Source organism: Bemisia tabaci, chromosome 1, assembly GCF_918797505.1.
Source record: "Bemisia tabaci chromosome 1, PGI_BMITA_v3".
Classification (NCBI taxonomy): Eukaryota; Metazoa; Arthropoda; class Insecta; order Hemiptera; family Aleyrodidae; genus Bemisia; species Bemisia tabaci.
The window spans coordinates 55,555,216-55,575,957 of NC_092793.1; the positions used below are offsets into that span (position 1 = coordinate 55,555,216).

General features: G+C 39.5%; 1 protein-coding gene across 14 annotated transcripts in view; it reads right to left on the bottom strand.

Annotated features, from left to right (window-relative positions):
* Window positions 1-20,742, bottom strand: part of Syt7 (Synaptotagmin 7) — a 443,527-nt gene that overhangs the window by 23,421 nt on the left and 399,364 nt on the right. For 8 of the 14 annotated variants that reach the window (XM_072303871.1, XM_072303865.1, XM_072303867.1 and 5 more), the window contains 2 exons: window positions 12,724-12,735; window positions 175-292 (listed from right to left, as the gene is read on the bottom strand). In XM_072303871.1, the coding sequence (XP_072159972.1) occupies window positions 175-292; window positions 12,724-12,735 (130 nt within the window). Of the gene's footprint in view, window positions 1-174; window positions 293-650; window positions 827-12,723; window positions 12,736-20,742 lie in introns of those variants that run through there. The other 6 variants (XM_072303858.1, XM_072303892.1, XM_072303878.1 and 3 more) reach the window with 2 other exon arrangements.

Sequence of the window (20,742 nt, forward strand, 5' to 3'; positions counted from 1 at the left end):
TCCTCTCTATGAAACGAAATCTCTGTGAAATTTCAAAAAATGGTATTAATTTGTTGTCCTTCAAAAAAATTAGAATGGGGACGGACATTTTTAAACACCGCAAACGAAATACGCGGTCTGGTAGTTTCACCGTCGAAATATCTTTCACATTCTTTTATGAAGGAACAGGCTTACCGATGGGTGGTCGCCTTTGACATTTTGCAAGGCTTTGTTGTGGGCCCGATCTGAGGCAGCAGAGGTGGAAGGGGCCCCAGCTGAAGCGGGGGATCTGTTTCCTGGGGATCCCGCGGTCCTGAAATTATAAAAAAGCAATCAAAGCAACATTGCAAAAACGTTTAATGATTTTATTAAGACCGAAGAGCAATATTCAAATCGCCGTATGATAAATCCACGCAAAACTATTTAGTCAGTTAAAAATCAAAACGTGTAGTTATGGAAAAAATATATCATCGGTTGGTTTCGATGGAAAATTCTTATGCGTGGCAATCCTACAAGACAAACGCGTCCTCAAAAATGTATCCGTCAAAATGACAACTGAACGAAAAATACAACAAATTGAACTATTAAACTGCATGCACCTTATTTTATATGCTAAAAAAAATTATATGAAAAACATGCAAAGTAAACAATAATTGACGAGGTATCAATACGTTGTCGTGTTGAGGCAGCGTGAGATAAAACTATTATTGACATATGTGGGAAGAGGAGGTGGTTCAGGAGGTGTTGAAGATGCATGTTCGGAGTTCATAAACAACGCCCGCAATTTTTCAAACACGCTTTTGAAATACAGTCCACAGAGAAGATGCTCCATCTTTTCACGAGAAATTTTAAACAACATTCCGCATTAATGTTGTGCGAAATAAATCTCACTAGTATTTGAAACAACGTCAACTTAAAGAGAATGATGGTGATGCAAATTTTAGTCTAGTATCAAAAGCTTGCACATTCACATTAAATATATCAGTTAATTTTTAGAATATGTGATGAATAATGTCAAAACTATGCAAAAAATTATACCGATGAGGATAAAAAGTCGCCATTTTACAGGCTACAAACAAATAGATTTTTGCGAGACAAAACATAGTTATCTCTGTTCACTCAGTTCGCTGATGACGTCAAAGGCAAGATGTTCAACTTGACTCGCGAAGAGTGTGACGAATGCTTAAAGTGAGACAACGCGCGATATGATTGAGCTTCCTACTTTTCGTCTCCTCCCGGACGAAGAAACGTACCTCCACTTCAAGGTTGCAAAATTGACTCGAACTATTCAGTTTTTTTATAATATAATGTACCTCCGAAATTTTTGTCCAACATTTTTACGATTTTTGCATGAGATCAGAAGACAAACCAGTAAAGTTTTCTGTTAGAAATCCCCGAAATTCTCCCGGCAAAAATGCAATTTGCAGAAGGAAATTTTAAAAAGTTGAAACGTAGTTACGTTTTTCCGTGCGGGGAACGACGTTTCGAGTACGGACCGTTTGAGGCAGATGCAAAGTGAGGCTTTACTAATTTTTTGTCTACAGGATGATTTTTCGAATTCTCTTGCAAAAATCTCACAGAATTTTCTTCGCACCCAAGGAAAATCCACCCATTGCAAATTTTGTTGACAAATATTTCAGAGCCTCTTTTACAAGAAATAAAGTCGCGAAACAAATTTTGAGTTGTCCAAATGAAGTTACAGTTCTCACGCTTTCGTTTGGATCAAGTTAGTAAGTAATTTTAGTTAAGTTGGGCCATGGTTTGGCTGTCCTTATCGGCCCTTGGAACTCCTTGACCAGAGAAAAGAGACCCTCCACTCGTATCTCGACTATGGTGGAAGCTTTTACTTTCGGGACTTCAACATTAAAGTAGTAACTTACTTACATGGTTGATGTTTAACAACGTGTTGGCAGTTTTGTTTTGCAAACAAGCCGAAGTTTTGGAAACTTGTTCGGCTCATGACGTCACCCGAAGCTCATCATCCACCATGTAGGTAGGTCACATCCGAAAAAAGAGTGATGACTGTTGCTCCCTTATAATTGTCCATAAGGAAGTGTTCAATCCCCGAAAGTAAAAGCTTCCAGTCCACATGTCGCCAAGAGGTCAGTGGAGGGTCTCTTGTCTCTGGTAATTCTAGATTATTTTAGCCATGGTTTGGCTACCCTTTTCCGCCCCTAGAGCTCCAAGATATGATCAAAGCAAACCTCCGAAATTAGCGCCATGTCCATACTTCCTTTGGGATGAGTCATTAATTTTATATGGTATCGAAGCCAGGGCCGGATTTACCTACTTGCCGCCCATGGGCCACCTGTATTTTGCCTCTCCCTTCTTATTCGTTTTGCAAAATCAATAAAAACCATCGAATGAAGTACCGGAGGGGGAGGGGAGGGGTGCATAAGACGCGTTCAGTCGTTGACTCGTGTTGGACACATTTTTTGCGAAAACCCTGTCAACACTATCAGCAAAAGTTCACGGAACTTTGCGCGACAGTTAAGTTCCGTAAACCTATCTCTGTGTGAACAAGGGCTTGCATTTGTAAGAAATGAACGTAAAAATTATGCAAGAACAAACATAAATGTAGTTTAAAAATGTTAACCTCCACCGCCGCGCCGCGCTGACTACACTGTTTTTGACGCAATGCGTGAAGTATTCATACAGTCTTGTAGGCGCTATGAGTTTCACGCCGACCGCTGCTGAACGCACTGTGTTCGACGCAATGCGTGAAGTATTCATGAAGTCTAGAAGGCGCTATGCGTTTCACGCTGACCGCGCTGTTTTTGACGCAATGCGTGGAGTATTCATGCAGTCTTGCAGGTGCTAATATGTGTTACATGCCGACCGCCGCGCTGAGGGCTTCTCCTTTTCATCTCAAGTCCTATTTCATCATCAAGTCCTATTCATCATCATTGCTCTCAGCGCCGCGTCGCTCCATACCAAATTGTGTGTTTGGTTTCTCTCTTCACTCGACTAATTAAAGGTCGACTCTTGTGTCACCGAAAGACGCTTTTCTCGTTTGTAATTTTTTTTCTGAATCCGATTTTTTTTACACCCATATTTAAAGAAATTGCAAAATTTGCCGCCATGGGTCGCGGCGCACGTGGCCACCCCCTTAATCCGGCCCTGAACGAAGCATTTACTTTTATATTACGTTGCACATTATTTATTTTCAACGCGACAACGCAGGGCTCTGCTGAGTTTAGCAACGAAAGGAGGACTGTATTATGATTAGAGTGGAACAATAGGGCGCTGCAAGGAAGCACATCGCCCGTCTCCGAGGCTGAGCATTCTCGGGGCTCCGATCTATCTTGCGGTCTTTTCAAGGGATCCAAATTTGATAAAGATACCAGCGGCTAATTTCTTTTCCAGCTCGCCCGCGCCGCGCCGCGCCCGGGAGCGCCGTTGCTCGACGCCGCAGTTTCCCTCTCCCAACTCCGGTGCCCAACTCCAGCGCGGCGCTGCTGTCGGGGGTTAGTTCCATTGTGCGCTCAAGAATTCCAGGCATCCATTGTTCATTACCAATTGTTTACTTGTTGCGCCCCAGAATTATTCGTTTGTTTCATCTAAATTGCGCCGCTCCTCGTTCCTCTCATTCGTATCCACCGCGAACACTGTCGTGCTAAGGAAGAACGCCGTAACAGCCTTTAGATGTTGCCAAGTCTCCGTCGATGAAACCCGAATTTACCGGGCAAATTTTGGATGTTTTTTTTTCTAAAATTTTCAGACAATTTTGTACGCAGTTAAATGTAAAATATCTTAAAATTTCAAGGGAAAGTTTGCATGAATGTCATTAAAAATACATGTTTTACTGAGGGAAATTTGGCAACTCCTGATTGTTTATAAGGCGTTCTTCCTTAGCAGGGTAGCACAAGCATCAAAAGTGCCTTGTCGGGAGATTTTAAAACAGAGCGAGGATTGTGAGATAATCGGGATGAAGTGAACAGAGCACAAACAAAAATAAGCAAAAATTGGCATGGAAAAATACATTATCAAATATAAGTTATGGATTTCATCTCTAACAAAAAAACAAATGCCTTTCGCAAGCCCGAAATGTTAATGTGACCTTTTAAAAAAACCGACCAAAACACTAAAAAACCGGAAAATGAATTTTAAGTGCCGGAAAACTGAGAATTGAGATAAGGGGTATCTACCATAGTTTAAAATCTTGTTTTCTAGTTATGGTATGGTATATGGTATTTGAATGTTTACAGAGCAAAATTCATCGTTTGGGAAAAAGCTTTTCAAAGTTTTAATTCGCACCTTTTTAAATGATAGTTAGTTTATTATGCATATTTTTTATTTTTATTATTTTATTTTTGAGAAAAGTCTTAACAAAAAGGTAAAAGACTAGAAATTATCTTTCTTCTTATGCGAAAGCCCTTCTTCAGTACCATGCCTCACTAAATGGCAATGCCTATTTGTTCGGTAGATTATGAAGCGTGCATTATTTGAAACTTAAAGGAGTTGGATTGAGCGTTAAGTAATTTTTCTACTTAAGAGGGAATGTCAACGCCGCCGTTAACATGCATTGTAGCGCGGTGAAGGATGTCAAACATTCTCATTTTCCTCGAAGTATTTATGAACACTTGCTCAGATAGTAGTCTCAATTAATTTTGATGATTACTTTCATTATGTTTTTTTTAGTGGGCGCTTCAAATATAATTTTTTATGATACTATTAGCCATTTAGGAAAAGAGGGAATACTTTCTTAGTCGTGTGGGCTGAAGAGCAAAGGGCAGTAAAATAGGTAAAAATGAAGCGGTAAACCTCCATACAACTCATTTCCATCGGTGTAAGAAAAGGGGCTTCAATTAGTTTAATACTCTAGCACAGCTCTGAAACTTTGCTTACCACTCGATCTGCGCTCCCAAGCAAAAACATTGTACCTTCTATTTTAAACGTTTTGAATTTTTTCCCAACAAGACGTCTTATCATGAGAAAACCAACGAACATTCATCCATCATACTTTTAGAGAGACTATGTGATTACCACAGAAAATTCAAACTGAAAAAATAAAACATGGTGGTGATTCGGCTTTCGTATGAACAAACAATGCGTGTAGAAGATAATGCAAATTAAGAATGGAAGTTCTGCGTTTTTACATTGGACGGTAGCGGTTAATGACTCGCTCGTTAGAAAGAGAGCTCAAAGCAAAATAGGGTGATTGCCCCTTAAATGAGGCGAAAAAACCTTTATAGAATCTTTGCATTGTGGGGACTTACAACGCACAGTCTTGAATTAGGGGAGGGGGATGAAATTATTGGACGATTAAAAATGAAGAGTAAAAAGGAGAAGTCTACGTTAAATCTATCAAAGGACAAGCTGGGAAAAAACCCTTTCGTAATTTTACAGAAGATAATCGTTGCATTTTTTGCCTCAGAGAAAAAGTTCTTCTATAATTGAAGCCCCCCGAGATTGAAGAAGTGAGTAATACTTTGAAATTTCGAGAAGAATGAGTTCAAAGTTTAAACATTAGACCGAGCCTTATAATTTATAAAAAGTTTAAACCGATATCACGGAGCTGAAAAGTAAGTTTTTAGGCCAATTTTTTTTTCAAAGTTACCTTCGTTAGTTCGTTCAGTTAATTCATCGTCACTCGGGAGGTCTTTTATTTATTAATTTATTTTTTCTTTAAAATTTAACTTACCTCTTTCACACAATAGAGGCTGAAGTATTTTATCTAGAACGACGCTCATACGACGTCGAAACACAACACGGGCCGATTCAGCCCCATCATTTGATGCCGCGATTATTCGAACGCGAGTTCTAATAAGTGCACCAAACACAGTGCGGCCGACGGTAAACGCATGTTAGCGCCTGCGAGACTGAATGAATACTTCACGTATTGCGCGCACAGCACAGTGCACGCTTCAATCGTTATAATTTCTCCGTGTCGGATCTTTCACCCGTAATACGGTGGACACAATATCCAACCAGGGCACAACGTAAGCCTGCAATCATCGAAGGATCGCGGAGATTTTCCTACTTTCTGTTAACTTTCCCATCATTAGTGTGTACGTTTCTTTGCACTTCATCTACTGGTACTTCAGACGTATAAAACATCAAAATTTGCCCGTTTTAGTTGCAAATTTTATGTCCAACTTCGCCCATTGGCTTGTTCTACCATGACTGTGCGTCGTTGTCTCGCAATTTCGATGTTTTCAGTCGTGGAGAATCCGTGTGGAATAAAGCGTGGGCGTCCGGCAAAGCTTGGGCATATTTCTCGCTACCCCTCCGCGCGGCGCATCGAGCGGCGTCAAGTCTGTGTCAGTGATATGATAGGAAAATGCGACTAAAGCGTGAGTTGGGAAGAATCCGTAAAAGTGGGCGTCGATATTTTATTTCATTCACGGCAGGCGTAATGAGATAACTAATCGACCACAGGTGTAAGCATATTGCCGCTAGCTGGATTGAAGGCGCATCACACTGTGAAGATGACGCGACCCCCCTTCCACGCTTTCCTGGCTTGCCCGACGCTAAAGTTACCGCTAAAGTCGCCGCAAAACTAGAACCACGCGTCATTCTTCTTGACTCTGTCCAGTGTCCGTTTTTACAATAATTCAAGACATACAATACATGCAAGATTTTTTGTTTGTTTTATATTTGTGGTGTATTTTTTGAAGGTATTTTAATTGCATTTTCGAGTGACGTCAAATCTGGACCATAGACCATAATTATATTTTTTTGAAATATTAAAATGGTTAGAAAACGTGGATAGTTGGAGTTTAAATTTTGTAACACACGTATTCTCTGAACATGCATAAATGACTTTTTTTAAAATTTAATTAACGTCACACTAAAAATTACATGTTTGACAAAGCCAAAACGATAAACTACATGGTAATTGAATTAAACATCGAGCTACAGGCCAAAATAAACAAAACTCCAACGCATTGGCGTCGGAGAGCGGCTCTGGGGGCAGTAGTTGTAGTCAAGAATGAGGGCCTAGACACATTTTGTCATTGATGTACAATCCGACAACTGTCGATTCATGTTTTGTAACTTAGCAGATTTACGTAGCCGGTGTATAAATGTGTATTGGGCTTTGATATGGCGAATACATGGCATTATCACTTGTTGTATACTTTTAATTTTGAAAGCTCTTTGGAGGTCCGCTTCCTAAAAAATCTCTGGTTGATAAGTCGTTTAGCGAGGCTGCAAAAAATTTGCATTTTTATATCTGAAAGTGTAGGTATTGGTTTTTTGTATAATTGTTTTTTTGGATTGCTGGAAAAGTAACGCATACTTCTATAATTTAGGACTGAGTCAGGGAAATATAAGGTTCGTTAAATAGTAAATATTCCTAGTACCGTGTGACACTATTGTTAACGAAAAGTTTTTGCAACTTGTCAAAGAGGTTGTTGAATGATCTTCGAATAACTTTTGATGAGCTAGAGGTAATGGTTCTATCTGCAGCTCGTGGACTTCTGTACGATATTGTCCAGAATCATCTAAATTTTCAAAAGTGTCCGCTTGTTCGATACCCAATTTGCTCATTCATGCATACAAGGAGAAGCGCATGAAAGCTTTAGCAGACATTTTGGAGATGAATCAAGAATTAGATGAAGAATTTATGACTTAAATCACGGCACCTTAATCACGGGATGACCTTAATTACGGCAACTATTTATTGTCCATGAGATGCAGATGGTTCCATTTCCCTAGCTCATCAAAAGGTATTCGAAGATCAATTTCATCAGCCACCCGTACGAACCACGTTTCTAGTGACCCGTACTTGCTTCGCACGTATGAAACATACAATCAGAGAAAACAGAATTCATCTTACAATAATCAATAATCAGTAGGACATGAATCGTTGCGATGTATAATACGACATTATAATGCGGCATTACTATTGTAATTCATTTTAATGTTTAGGGGCATTATAAATCATTATTGCCACGTCGGAATGAAATGTTGTAGACTGAATTGAAAAGCATGTTGGCAAAATTTATTATAAAAATAGTATAACATGTAGGTACATAACATAAAGGTAATACAAATTAAATGATTAGAGCGTGTATATTTCATTACATTATAGGTATATTACAATCATTTTTGTCATTGTTGGAAATTTTGATAGTTTGAATTTTGATAGTTGATAGTTGATAGTTTGAGAGTTGAAAATTTGGTTATTTTATTTAGTTAAGGTGATTCGATAGACGCCATATTTTGTGTCAGAATGGCATGCGACTTTTCCATCAATTGGTTCCATTTTTTCATTTACTCATCATTTTTCTCCAATTTTAAGTTTCGCAATTCTGTTTTCAGGAGACTAAAGCACTCACTTATCAATTTGTATATTTATATTGAGTTAAGGGTAGAGACGTATTCCTCACCGGAATTGAGGAATGGAGGTGTTACAGTAAGTCCGGCATTAGGTTCCATTTCGACATCAGCGACGATCAACGCTGCGATACTGGAAGCCAGTCTTCCGATATTAAATCCCTAGCGGGGAAGAAAAAAAATGCCTAGATTTCGCTAAAAATCCCTAAATCCCCAGATTTGCTCAAATATACTTAAAAAATCCCTAGATTTTGCAAAAAGCGCCATTTTTTTATGAAGAATCATGATGTCATTCGATGTAGCGATTTGCAATATTTAAATCTGATTGGCTCGTTTGAATTTTGGCGCTCTCTGAAAGCAGTGCTAATCCAGACCAATAAAATGAAAGAATATTAGTTGATTTCTTATTATTAACAGGTTGAATGCAGTTGAATGTCAAGTACATCGAAGGACACAATCGTTTTAATTTCCGGCTTATTTGCGGGGAAAATAGTGTTGCCAAAAAGGCCTACAAAATATAGATGAAAAAATGTTTTCGATTGTCGAAGCTATAATTGAGGTTAAAAAGTTGATTTTTGGTAACTTTACCTCATCAAAAAAAAATCCCTAGATTTCCTGAAAAATCCCTAAATCCCTGGAAATTCCGGAAAATCCCTAAATCTAGGAATAAACCCTTAGACATCGGATGGCTGTTGGAAGCATTAGAGTCAACATTTGAAACGCTGCTGCAGAATTTGCCGGGAGTATAATCGAGTGTTGAAAGTCAGTAGAATTGAACAATGTAATAATTGCTTTCCGAAATAAGCGTTATAATAAAAAAACAACGAATCTGAACTGTTAATACTGGAACACACCTTCTGTAAATGTACCTTGCGAGAGATAAGTAAAAAAATAGATGTACTGGAGGAGAAGTGCTTCTCCACAGAGTTTGAAGAAGGAAAAAAAATGCCCAAATTTACTTACTTCAGCATTTTCGGCAAAATCACTGCAATTTCCGAACCTTTTTCTGGCCAGGGGCCAAAATTAAATGATTATGAAGGGCCACTTAGATGTTGTAGATAAAAATAGGACTGTTGAAAAAGTCGCCGTTTTCAATAAATATGTTCCCGGAATGGAAGAGTTAGGTTAAAAAATTTAGAGTTAAAAAATTCCCATGAGCCGAGTGCCGTAGGTTAAGGGCCCGTTCGCCAAAACTAATCGGAACTGTATGAATGAATTGCTCCTTTTAAAAATCAAAACAATATCGAATTGCGATATATTACACAGTTAAGATAGGGCTATGTCCTGTCGTAAGCGGCGACATACAGTCGATATCATTTCAATAATCGCCCCAATGGCCACGATAGTTGTTAGACGTTTACGGTTTCCCTGGTAACCTTTGTTTGCTATCAGCTGATATCGAGTAAATGACTAGGAAGCTCCAACCCAGTGGTTAAAGCTTCCTTAACCGCGAAAACTTTAAAATTCAAATTTTCAAATTTTGAACGTAAAGTACATTTTTTCCATCACGAGATAAAAGCACAAACAAGTTTTGAATTGTTGACTGTATCACCATGATTCCAAAAATACAATACACAACATAGCATTGACTAACAATAAAACAGTATGCAATAAAATAAAGTCATGACAAGGAACATAGCCGAAAATGGCGCCGATTCCCATCAACCAACGCGCGGTCTCTACAATGTAACATGCTGCATTGATACTCCCCAGCTGGGACCGTCCGGAATAGCAGCTCTAAAATATTTGAAACTATATGTATTTTCGCATAGTTTGCTAATAGTTTTGTAATATTTTTATTTTTTGTAACATTTTTCCACTGGTTGCTCTTAATGTACTGGAGAAGATCACAGTTTGTTCGCGGTCGAAACGTTTGCTTTGTTTCTTGTAAGTTTTATATTATTTCATGTAGTTTGAAATATTATTTGTTTATTTTGGCTTGTAGCTCGATTTTTTAACCAATTACCATTTTCCATACAGCTTAGCCAGCCAAAGACACTAAAAGTTATGATAAACTACTGTTCATCATAATGACTCAGACTCAATTTGTGCTTCACGACCACCGGTCACAAAGGGAACACCACAAAAACATACTTTGGAATTTGGAATTATTTGCCCTCGTGATATAAACGGCTTCTTTGATTCTCAGTGTGACCGAAAAATTATGCACTGTATGGATTATAGCGCTTTTACATTAACTTCACACCAGTGGTAATACGTTGAGGCCCCGTCCCACTCGCTAACTAATTAATTCAAACTCAACTGAAATCGTCAGTAGGTCGACTTTTAACTTGAGAGGATTTAATGTAGTGCGTATTAGTGCGATTTAATGTAATGTAGTTTATTGTAGTGCAGCAAACAATGAAACACCAAATCCATGCATATTTACGAGTGTAGCTCTCACATTAAGACCGTGCAGTTTATCCCTCGACCCGTAACCGTGATAAACAATAAATCGATGATGAAACAACAGAAATGCGTATCTTGGTTTGCAGTGTTCTAGACTTCTTTCATGATTTATTTTCGGCATGGAAACCTACGGAACGTTATTCCTTGAAAACTTCGGGAACTTCCTCTCATTGCTCTCGCAAGCAGTCTTCTAAGACTGTTCTGGGAAAATTTCATGTCATGATGTTGGTTTTGTCTCTTTTAAAAAAATAAAATTGGAGCTGAGTTTTTGACACACCGTAATCGAGATACGCATTTTTGCATTTTCACCGTCGAAATAAAATGAGCAATTACTACTTGATAATTTTTTTATTTTTTTTTAGGCCAATAATTATACAGGTTATAAGTCTTTTGTCATATTACTTTTCTCGGTAATGCTGAACAAATATACCGCAAGGACATGAAAACGAGAACATTTGAAACGAGACAAATACTTCAGCTGGAACGAAGTTTGTCTCCTCAAAGCAATCGAGGAATCCTCCTGGAGTATGTGAACTGCCACCCACGTCAATAACAGGAGAGGAGGTACTATATGTAAACTGCCACCCAGCTATTTTAAATGGAATGGAAAATTGCCACCCGGCTAAATTTTTCCGCGGCAGCTCAAGCCGCGCCACACGCGGCGGCGCTTCGCGTGATAAACAACTCGTTCCAGCTCATACCAAATGAACAGCTCGTCAATGTAGTGTTGGAGGGATGAGATATTGACTTTTCGAGGTATCGAGTCATCGAGTTATCGATTTATCGAGCTATCAACATATCGACATATCAATGTCTCCAGATAACCTAAATTGACAATGAGATGTGTTTGTTTGCGAAGCCTACAGTGCAGTCCAATGCTCTCTTGCAGGATGTGCGATAAAGTGGCAGTACGGGGAAGTACACTGTCGAGCTAAGAGAAAACGCCGTATAAACCATCAGGCGTTGCCAAATTTTCTTTGATAAAACGTGAATTTCCTGGTAAACTTATAAATATTTTCCTTCCCATTTTTTAAGGTAACTTTGTTCGCAATTTCACCTATGGTTCCTTAAAATTTCAAGGGAAAACTTTCATAATTTTCCTCAAAAATAAAAATTTTATCGCAGGAAATTTGGGAACTCTCGAATATTTATACGTCTCTTCTCTCTCTATATTACCTCTCTCACTTAACAGAGGCAGAAGTATTTTATCTAGAACGACGCTCATACGACGTCGAAACACAACGCGGGCCTATTCAGCCCCATTATTTGATGCCGTGATTATTCGAACACGAGTTCTAATAACTGCACCAAACACAGCGTGGCCGACGGTAAACGCATGTTAGCGCCTGCAAGATAGCATGAATACTTCTCGCATTGCGCCAAACGCAGTGCAGTCGGTCAGTTGGCGTTAAGCACATATTAGCGCCTACAAGACTGAAGGAATACTTCACGCATTGCGCGCACAGCACAGTGCACGGTTCAATCGTTATTTCTCGGCGTCGGATCTTTCACCCGCAATACGGTGGACACGATATCAGGGCACAATACGGTTCCCATCATTAATTATGTCTCTTTGCACTTCATCCACTGGTAATTCAGACGCATCAAACATCAAAATTTGCCCGTTATAGTTGCAAATTGCATGTCCAACTTCGCCCAGTGGCTTGTTCTACCATGACTGTGCGTTGTTGTTGGCTGCAAGCCACTCCAGTCTCAGGTGGCAGTTTACATGGTATGTGAAATTTAGGCAGGTGGCAGTTTATCATTTCCCTTACCGCGCTCGAAAACATTCGAAAAAAGTCAGGTGGCAATTCACAAGAAATCCTGGAAATGGGTGGCAGTTTACCAGACTTCATCCTGCTGCAGGCGGTTTTGGTCGCATCAAATTTGCATGAAGCTGGTCCGTCTTTGTGGCCTTAAGAGGCCCGAACTTACTTATTGAAGGGCCCTCGTGGTGAAGCAATGAGCAAGCAAGTCTCGGATGATGGAAAAAAAAAACCATGAAAATGCCTAGGTTAATCATGCTAGAATATGAAATGCGAAAGTACTTACTCTAATTGAGCTCTAATGGAATACAGGAAAGCATGAAACAAAACAAAAACGCACAGGAAAATTAGTTTTACTGTTAAAGTAACACATTTTTAACATCGGCAATTAGCTTACGCAGGGAAAAACACAATGTATTAAGCGATATGTATACTGAGGCTAAGTGTGAATCTGTTGTCACGTCAAATGATGCTATACGGAATGTGTGACACGTGAATTATAACCTTACATTCTCCTTTTTGACGAACAGTAAAGTGGATTAAAGTGAACATGAAGCTACAAATCGTTATGAAGATGAGTGATAGTGGTCACCATAAATCCCTGTTTCTATTTGATCCCCAAGAAACCCAATACTCATGATTCACATTAGTGATAGGTAAGATTTTGTTAACGTCTGAATTTTTTTTGGATCATATTGTGTGTGATAAGGACCGACAAACGTGTCCTTTAGGGCAGAAAAAAATAAAAGCATTTACTTTTAAAGAGGTAAATTACGCACCACGTATATTGGACGTATTTCTGCGAAACAGCATTATAGACGAGTGGAAAAGATGGGGTGTGCTCGTTGAAACTGCATAAGAAACAATGTTAAAATAGGCGTGGTTCCCTTTGGAGAAATGGAAAAAAGGGATTTTACATTCTGTCAAACGGAACTATATGTGCCAACTGAATGCGGCACTCAGGAGCCATGGGAATGACAAAAAAGCCATGTGGACAAGGCTCATGAGCTAATGCGGCGAAAGAGCGACCGCAGCAGCAGCTTCGTGGCCGCTGACGTCACTGGCGCTTTATATTCCACTTTATTCTTATGGCCCTCGATTAACGAGCACACCCCTTGTTTCAAACCTGTCTTCGGTTCCGTTTGGCAGAAATACATCCAATTGGCTCAGAGGACACTCAAACTTCCAAATCTAGTCGCTATTATCAGACGTTAAGCATTCAAAAGTGAAACTCGATATTTTTGACCCCAACATGATTTTTTCCTCAAGCTGAAAAATTTTCTAAACCACCTTAAGGGTCTTTTCGTCTGATCATTCTCAGGAATTCAGAGACAACCACCATTCTATGTCCCTTGCTCAGGTTAACCAAACTATTGCATTTTCTTGTATGCTATCTAAAATAATAACAATGAGAACACTAAGGCTAGGTTTTCCACTAGTACCAAATGTTATGACTAACAGTTACCCCCTAGTAGGTTCTTCTAGTGTTGAAAAAAGCGTGCCAAAAAACGAATGCAATATGTGGCAATGTGTGCGAGGATGAAGGCCTAGGATTCACACGAACATAGTTGTCTCGTCTCTCCAGTGCAGGTACAACGAGGCACAAAGATAACTCCTCTCTATTCTGCCGTGCAACGCAAAAACGCCGTAACCGCCAAATTAAATTTTTTGGAAACGATGTATCATGGCAAAAAAACTTGTGCACCTTTGGGTGCACAAGTTACAGCGGAAATAACTCCGTTAATCCGGCATTGAATTTTTGACCCAGTTCTCATGTTAAAACAGTACAATTCAGTTTTTTTTTACATCGTGATTCAGAAGTTTAGTCATTCCTTGATGAAATTTTGATCAAAATCCAGAGATATTCTTATTGAAAGCTTAGTGATGTGTACGTATAATAAAGGGCAAAACAAAACCCAAGATAATGGGAAACCTAGGTTAAAAACAAAAAGAATGACTGGTACGTTTTGGGCTGGTTTCAACCCTCCTCCTCGTCCAGGAAACGATAATATACAGATATAAAAATAAAAAAACTCCATACCCCCCCTCCCCATTTCAGATAACAAGAGCTCTTTCCATTTTTTTTTGTTATCACTAATGGGGGTCTAAGGGGTTTTTTATTTTTATATTTTTGTTTTTAGTCGAGGAGGGGGTTGAAATCGCTACTGTGCGTCCCAGGTGTTTTTAGTCTTGGTTTCCCATTTTCTTGTTTTTTGTTCCGTAAAATAAAAGTGTAGCATAGCTCCTAACGAATGAACGCGAACAAGATAAGAAAACAAATTATGCAAAACATTAATGATTGTGTGTGCTGCGTGAAGACGATGAATATACATGATAACATTACAGGAAATTTGACTAAGAGAGTTCATATCAACTGGACTGAGTTAAGCAGAAAGGAACCAACCCACATTGTGGAAAAAATTGAGTTATGAGTGGTTTTGAACTCAACCACTGCTCTACTATCTATCGCCGAAAATTCAAAGTTTTTGTTGGAGCAAATTTTGCAGAAAGTGAACTTGAAGCTTATCTTTTACCTTGAGTCTTATGCAGGAGCGAAACTTTAAACCTCTTTTTCTCGGTTCGATCCCGATGTGGCTTGGTTCCTTTCTGTTTAACTCCGTCCAACTAAAGTGATTCCTACATTTTGACGGACATAGCTAAATTAGCAGGTGATGAAAGTTGACTTAATTGGTCACGGGAACAAGCGCCGCGCCGTGAACGCCTGAAAAACTGCTCCGACCTTCGAAGTTACTGTGGTGCGTCCCAGTTACCCTCATCATGAGACTTAAATTAAAATCTCATTTCAGATGTAACAGCTGCGACTAAGTTTTAAAACAAAATTAGCCGTCGGTTAAGTAATTTTTCTTCCATTATTATTCCGTCCTTTAACGATAACACGTTTTCAGAGAAAAGCATGATCCTGTGAATGGATAAGTCAAAGGCAAATAACTGGCCTTTCGTTGAATGTCACAAGATCAAATTTTGAAGGCTGCAAGAAAATTCAGCGAATCTTTTTAAAGAATTGAACGGATTTCACCGAAACCGATCCGTCTAACTTAGACGATGCTTAATTTGCTCTCATATTTCCTGTTTTAACCGAACTAGACGCAACATAACGCCTTGAGACTGTTGGGAATTTTCTTTTGGATTATGAAGATTTTATTCACAAAATTTCAGTTGAGGATATTGCCCTCTTGTGAATACATAGAATATGAGAAAAAATTAGGCAATATGAATTGAGATTATTTATGCTGAAATGGATGGGGTTTGCGTGTAACATGGTTCCTCCGCAAGATGTTGCAAGGTGTGACAAGATGTGGCAAGGTGCGGCAAGGTGTGGAAAGGTATGGCAAGGTGTGGCAAAAAATTATTATTATAAATACGTCCAAATGTAGCTAAGTTGGTTTTTGTTAATTTCGTCCAGTAAGGAAGGACTTTTGAGGAAGTTAAGAAGTGGATCTCAATGGGCCTGTTGCATGCAAGAGATACAGCCGCGCGAATAGACTTTTTAGAGGTTAAATGACACGAAAATTACGATGGTCACATTAAAAAAGTCTGAAATACACTCCTTACTGCGCGTCGTTACTTGCGTCGTTAGGAACGCGCTTTTTCAAATTTCCCGCGTCTGGGGGCAGTTTTCTAATCACCGGAAACGAGCAAACGGCGGGCTCGGTGATTTCCGGAAGATGCCGAGTCGTTGTTGTTGTTGTTATTTTTTCCTTCAGTTTGTTTACAAACCCAACGTGATCTCTTATAGTGGTCCATATACGCTTTATGCGGTAACCAAATCGATCAACTTTTAAATATCCAACGCAATCCTTCTACATTTCATTTCACGATACCACGCAAAGACATAAAGACGGAGCGCTCGTATCTCAAAGCACGGGGAAAAAGTGAAGCTAGGTTCGGCGCTGCGCGCTTGTGTGAGTGTGTAAATGAGCGCGGGAATCCATGGCGGCAAACGGAAATTTGATTTGAACTTGTCTTCTTGATTTTTGCACATTTCTTCTTTGAAACGTATTTTAAATTCCTAAAACGGATATACTAAGAAAGTTCGGTCTGCGTCCTAATAGAATACACCTACTTTTGCTCGGTAACAGGCAGTAATCTCAGATAAAGTTAGTTTTTCTTCTGCTCATGGTGGTTCTGCAGGTTCAAACAGGCCGTTACAGTTCTAGATCAACGTTACTCCCAAATGAAATTAATCGGTCGACGACGGACTGAAACTAACCTAAAGTTAAAAAAATATGAGTGTGTACCTGAATTTGGGCAAAAATCAACCTAAAATACTTTGTTTCCGCAATTTTATTTATCAGTTCCCGCCCTACATTTGAATTCAAACTTGTCCCGATTTCGCCGCCAATCCTCTAGCCAATAGTAGAGGTGATTGAAAAGAAGCTCTAGAAGCTTCATTTTTTGCTTTTAGTGCTCCGTCTTTATGTCTTTGATACCACGAGCTCCGATTTTTAGGTTATGTTGTCAGTTTTAGTTGACCGGAAATAGCCGCGAGTTGCCGTTAATTGTTTTCGTTAGAAAACTGCCCCCAGACGCGGGAAATTTGAAAAAGCGCGTTCCTAACGACGCAAATTGCGCAGTAAGGAGTGTATTTCAGACTTTTATAATGTGACCATCGTAATTTTCGTGTCATTTAACCTCTAAAAAGTCTATTCGCACGGCTGTATCTCTTGCATGCAACAGGCCCATTGGCAATATTAGATATCGGATTAGCGCAGAATTTAGAGCTCTCTCACGAGGAAGGAGGTTAAAATACTGGGAATTCCATGGACCATTTGCAACCATTAGTCCCTTTCGTCACGTTCCTGAAAGGAGACATCTTCCCCAGAAAGTTCGATTTGTGCAACTCCAGTCAGCAAACCTGTCATGCCACGACTATCAATATTTGATTATCCCTTTTTGAAACAGCATCACGGTTGCCTTACCGTTCTGAATTTATCCGAAGAATATTCTTTAATCTCCAAAGGAAGAGAGAAAAAAAACCTGGCAATCTCTACTCGGAGTTTGGTATTATAGGGGAGCTGGAAAAAGATGTTTAGGCAAGGAGAGAAAATTTTCCTCCGATGATGTTACTTGTAACAGTTTTCCTTGTGTTGGGTGTCCTTTCTTTTGGAGGTCTTTTAAGCCTCTTGCATCGTAACACCCTATCCTAACCCTTTTCCAACTTTATATTAACTAAGTGACAGCACGGTTGCCATTTACATTAGATTATCAATTTTTATTCATATCGAAGAATCAGTTTTTGAAATGCAATACTGGTTAGAGTAAAACCTTAAAATAATTCTTACAAAACTTGATGATTCTATAGAAAATTAAGTTCATCTCTCATGGCAAAAATTCAAGAAAGCTCCCTTTCATAACATATGAATTTTCTGGACGATTTGTGAAGTCCAGAACTGACCTCAGGTGCTCGATGAATTTTGGCCACCTTTTGTATAGAACTAATTTTCGACCCGCCTCCGGAGGTGGGTCGAGAATTTTGGATGTGATTATCATCGCTGCAAGCACGAAAACCAAATGTTGTAGGCGCACCGTCGTGTCGCCCGTAGGGAATTTTCTTTTGTTGTAAGGAAGGTTGGTAGTAAGTTACCAACTTTGACCAAAACCACTCGCGAAAATTCGCCTCTGGTTTGCCTCCGTTTTCAGTTTGTGCTCACTGGTGTTTTCTCGGAATTGATTATTTCATCGGGAGAAATTCGGTAACGTTTCAGTGCGCGCATAGCGCATCCTCATCGATTGAGATTCGACAAAAGAAGCGATAGAATTCTGAGGATCGACCGCGGGTCCGCCGAGAACTTCCCCAAAAAAGGGGAAGAGGCCCTCCTCCCGGCGCGGCGACCATGGGACACAATACAGCTTGAAACTCAACTTCGGAACGAGAACATCGGCAAGGACTTTGGTATTCGAAACGCGGCGTGGGGACGGGGACCGGTTAAACCGATATTGCCAACATAGCGGTCGTAAAGGCGTCTGCCCGCGTCGGCCCCTCGCGGGCGGGAGGGAGTTGGCAGCCGTGGCGGCAACTTCAACTTGCTTCGCGGCATTATAATGGGGCTCGTCACAAACTAATGGACAATTTTGACACGGGCGCACCGAGGCGTGTTTCTAGACTCCGCTTAATTTCCTTCCGACTTTCCCCGAGTGTCAAAGTGTGTCTTGCTTACCCTATTGTCCGCGGGAATTTTGATTGGCGGAGCTCTGCCGTCATGGCTCCCCCCCTTCCTCCCTCTGTAAGCACGTACGGTTGCTGTAAAAGTAAGCATTGAGTGACACAAGTCAATTCTCCCACTGATTTCCCCAACCTAAGCTAAGAAAAATTGAATGGCTTCCTGTCATTGCACCTTAGAATAGAGTACCTTTATAAGAAGAGTATGGACAACTAGAAAATTTGGAGGTTAGGTTTGATCAGGTCATGGGTTTCGCCGGTTTCGCACGAAATATAAGCAAAATAAACACCAGAGAACTGAGTCACAGTTAATCTTATTTAAAAACACTAATTGCTTGCTCTTCAGCGATTCACATAACTTTCGTATTTGCATCAGTTATTTTAAATAAAAAAAAATAAAATAAAATAAAATAAAAAAACGAATGATAGGAAGGTTATACATAATGATTGGGCATGGAATATGTTCTTCAGGATTATTTTTTATGGCTACTGTGATAATAGCTACTCTTTAACTACCTAGTCAAGTCAAAGAATAAACGGCAAGAAAGCGTTTCTTTAAACACGAATTGTTTCAACCTTGCAAAAGACATTTGATTCATAATTTGTTTCCAAAGACGGGCAATGGAACGTGCGGTCGGAAGTTAGGACGCTTGCCAGGCGACTATCAAAGCGACCATGTGAAGTCAGGACATCAAGCTACTTTGGCATTGCTGGCCGGACGTTTCTCAACAAGTGGCTTTATATCTTCCACTTTTCCAACTTCTCGAATGTTATAACTTATGAAGAGACACGCTGCCAAACTCATGGGACATTGCATTTTTATTTGTTAAATGATGATATTACGTATTGCTTTTTGGCGACAACAGTGATTCAGAAAAGTGATCTGAGAGTCTTTACTGGATTTGAAAGCAGTCAGCATGTTTTTGATACCGCGATAAGATTGAAGTGGTGGTTATTCAGAAAATAGGGGTGTACAAACAGAGCTAGTATTCTGGTATGGTTCTAATCGTCTTTCAGTGACCTTTTGACAACAGTAAATGTAGGATCACCCTCTGAGTCGTAGAACATTTTCGTCTGAGAGCATTACCACCAACCGTTCACCAATGAACTGCTAGTTCATTAGAATTTTGCGCAGCTTTCCAAAATGTCAGTTTCGCAGTTTTTGTTCGTGGAAAATTTGGCAATATTTCATTCAGAGTATAATAAATTTACCGTCTAACTCCAGCTGACTTTATCAATTTATTTACTTTTGTTGGGGTTGTCCTTCATGTCAAACTTATTAAAACTAAGTTCAATATCTATCAAACGCAGGCCAGTTTTAAAACACCTGTGTCGACAGACTCAGGTTTGTACTCCGATGACAAATTGGCCCTTGGAATTTGCCAATCTGGAGCTGATTTACCTCTATCTGGACTTGGAAGTTCCGCTGCTTTTCAAATATTCCTTCCGATTTGACCGCTTTCTTTCCCCAATTCCCGTGATCCCCACAAGATCAATGTAATCAAACAGGCGGTGAGGAGAACGAAGTAACAGTGTGGAAATCTTCAATTGCTTAATCATTTCTCGAAGTTTGGGGACCGCCAACATATTGATGATTGTCACACGCCAACGACCAATATGTTGATGGTTCCCAAACTTAAAACAGTGATCAAGCAACTAAAAACATATTTTCATCAGACTCACTTGGCTACACTCACTGAATGAGTTAGCTATAAATGGTACAAACATTTTTTTACAAATTGATCAGAATCCGTTGAATTTGATAAAATCCGTGTCAAACACGGTTGAGCCGTCCGCAAACTTAGCAAATGTGCAGTAAATTTTATGAGAACGACACGTATAAATAATGTGCCAGTTGAAATTGCCTTTTTCAATTATCAACCTCGCCGTGCACTGCCGTACTAAGGAAGAACGTCGTATGATCCTTCAGACGTTGCAATATTTCTTCAATAAACATCGCACTTAGGGGAAAAATTGTGAATATTTTTCCTCGAAACTTTCAGACAATTTTGTTCGAAATTTATTCGAAAGTACCTAAAAATTTCAAGAAAAATTTGCGAAACTTTCCTCAAAAATACATATTTTATCCGGGAAAATTTGGCATATTCCGAATGTTCATACGGC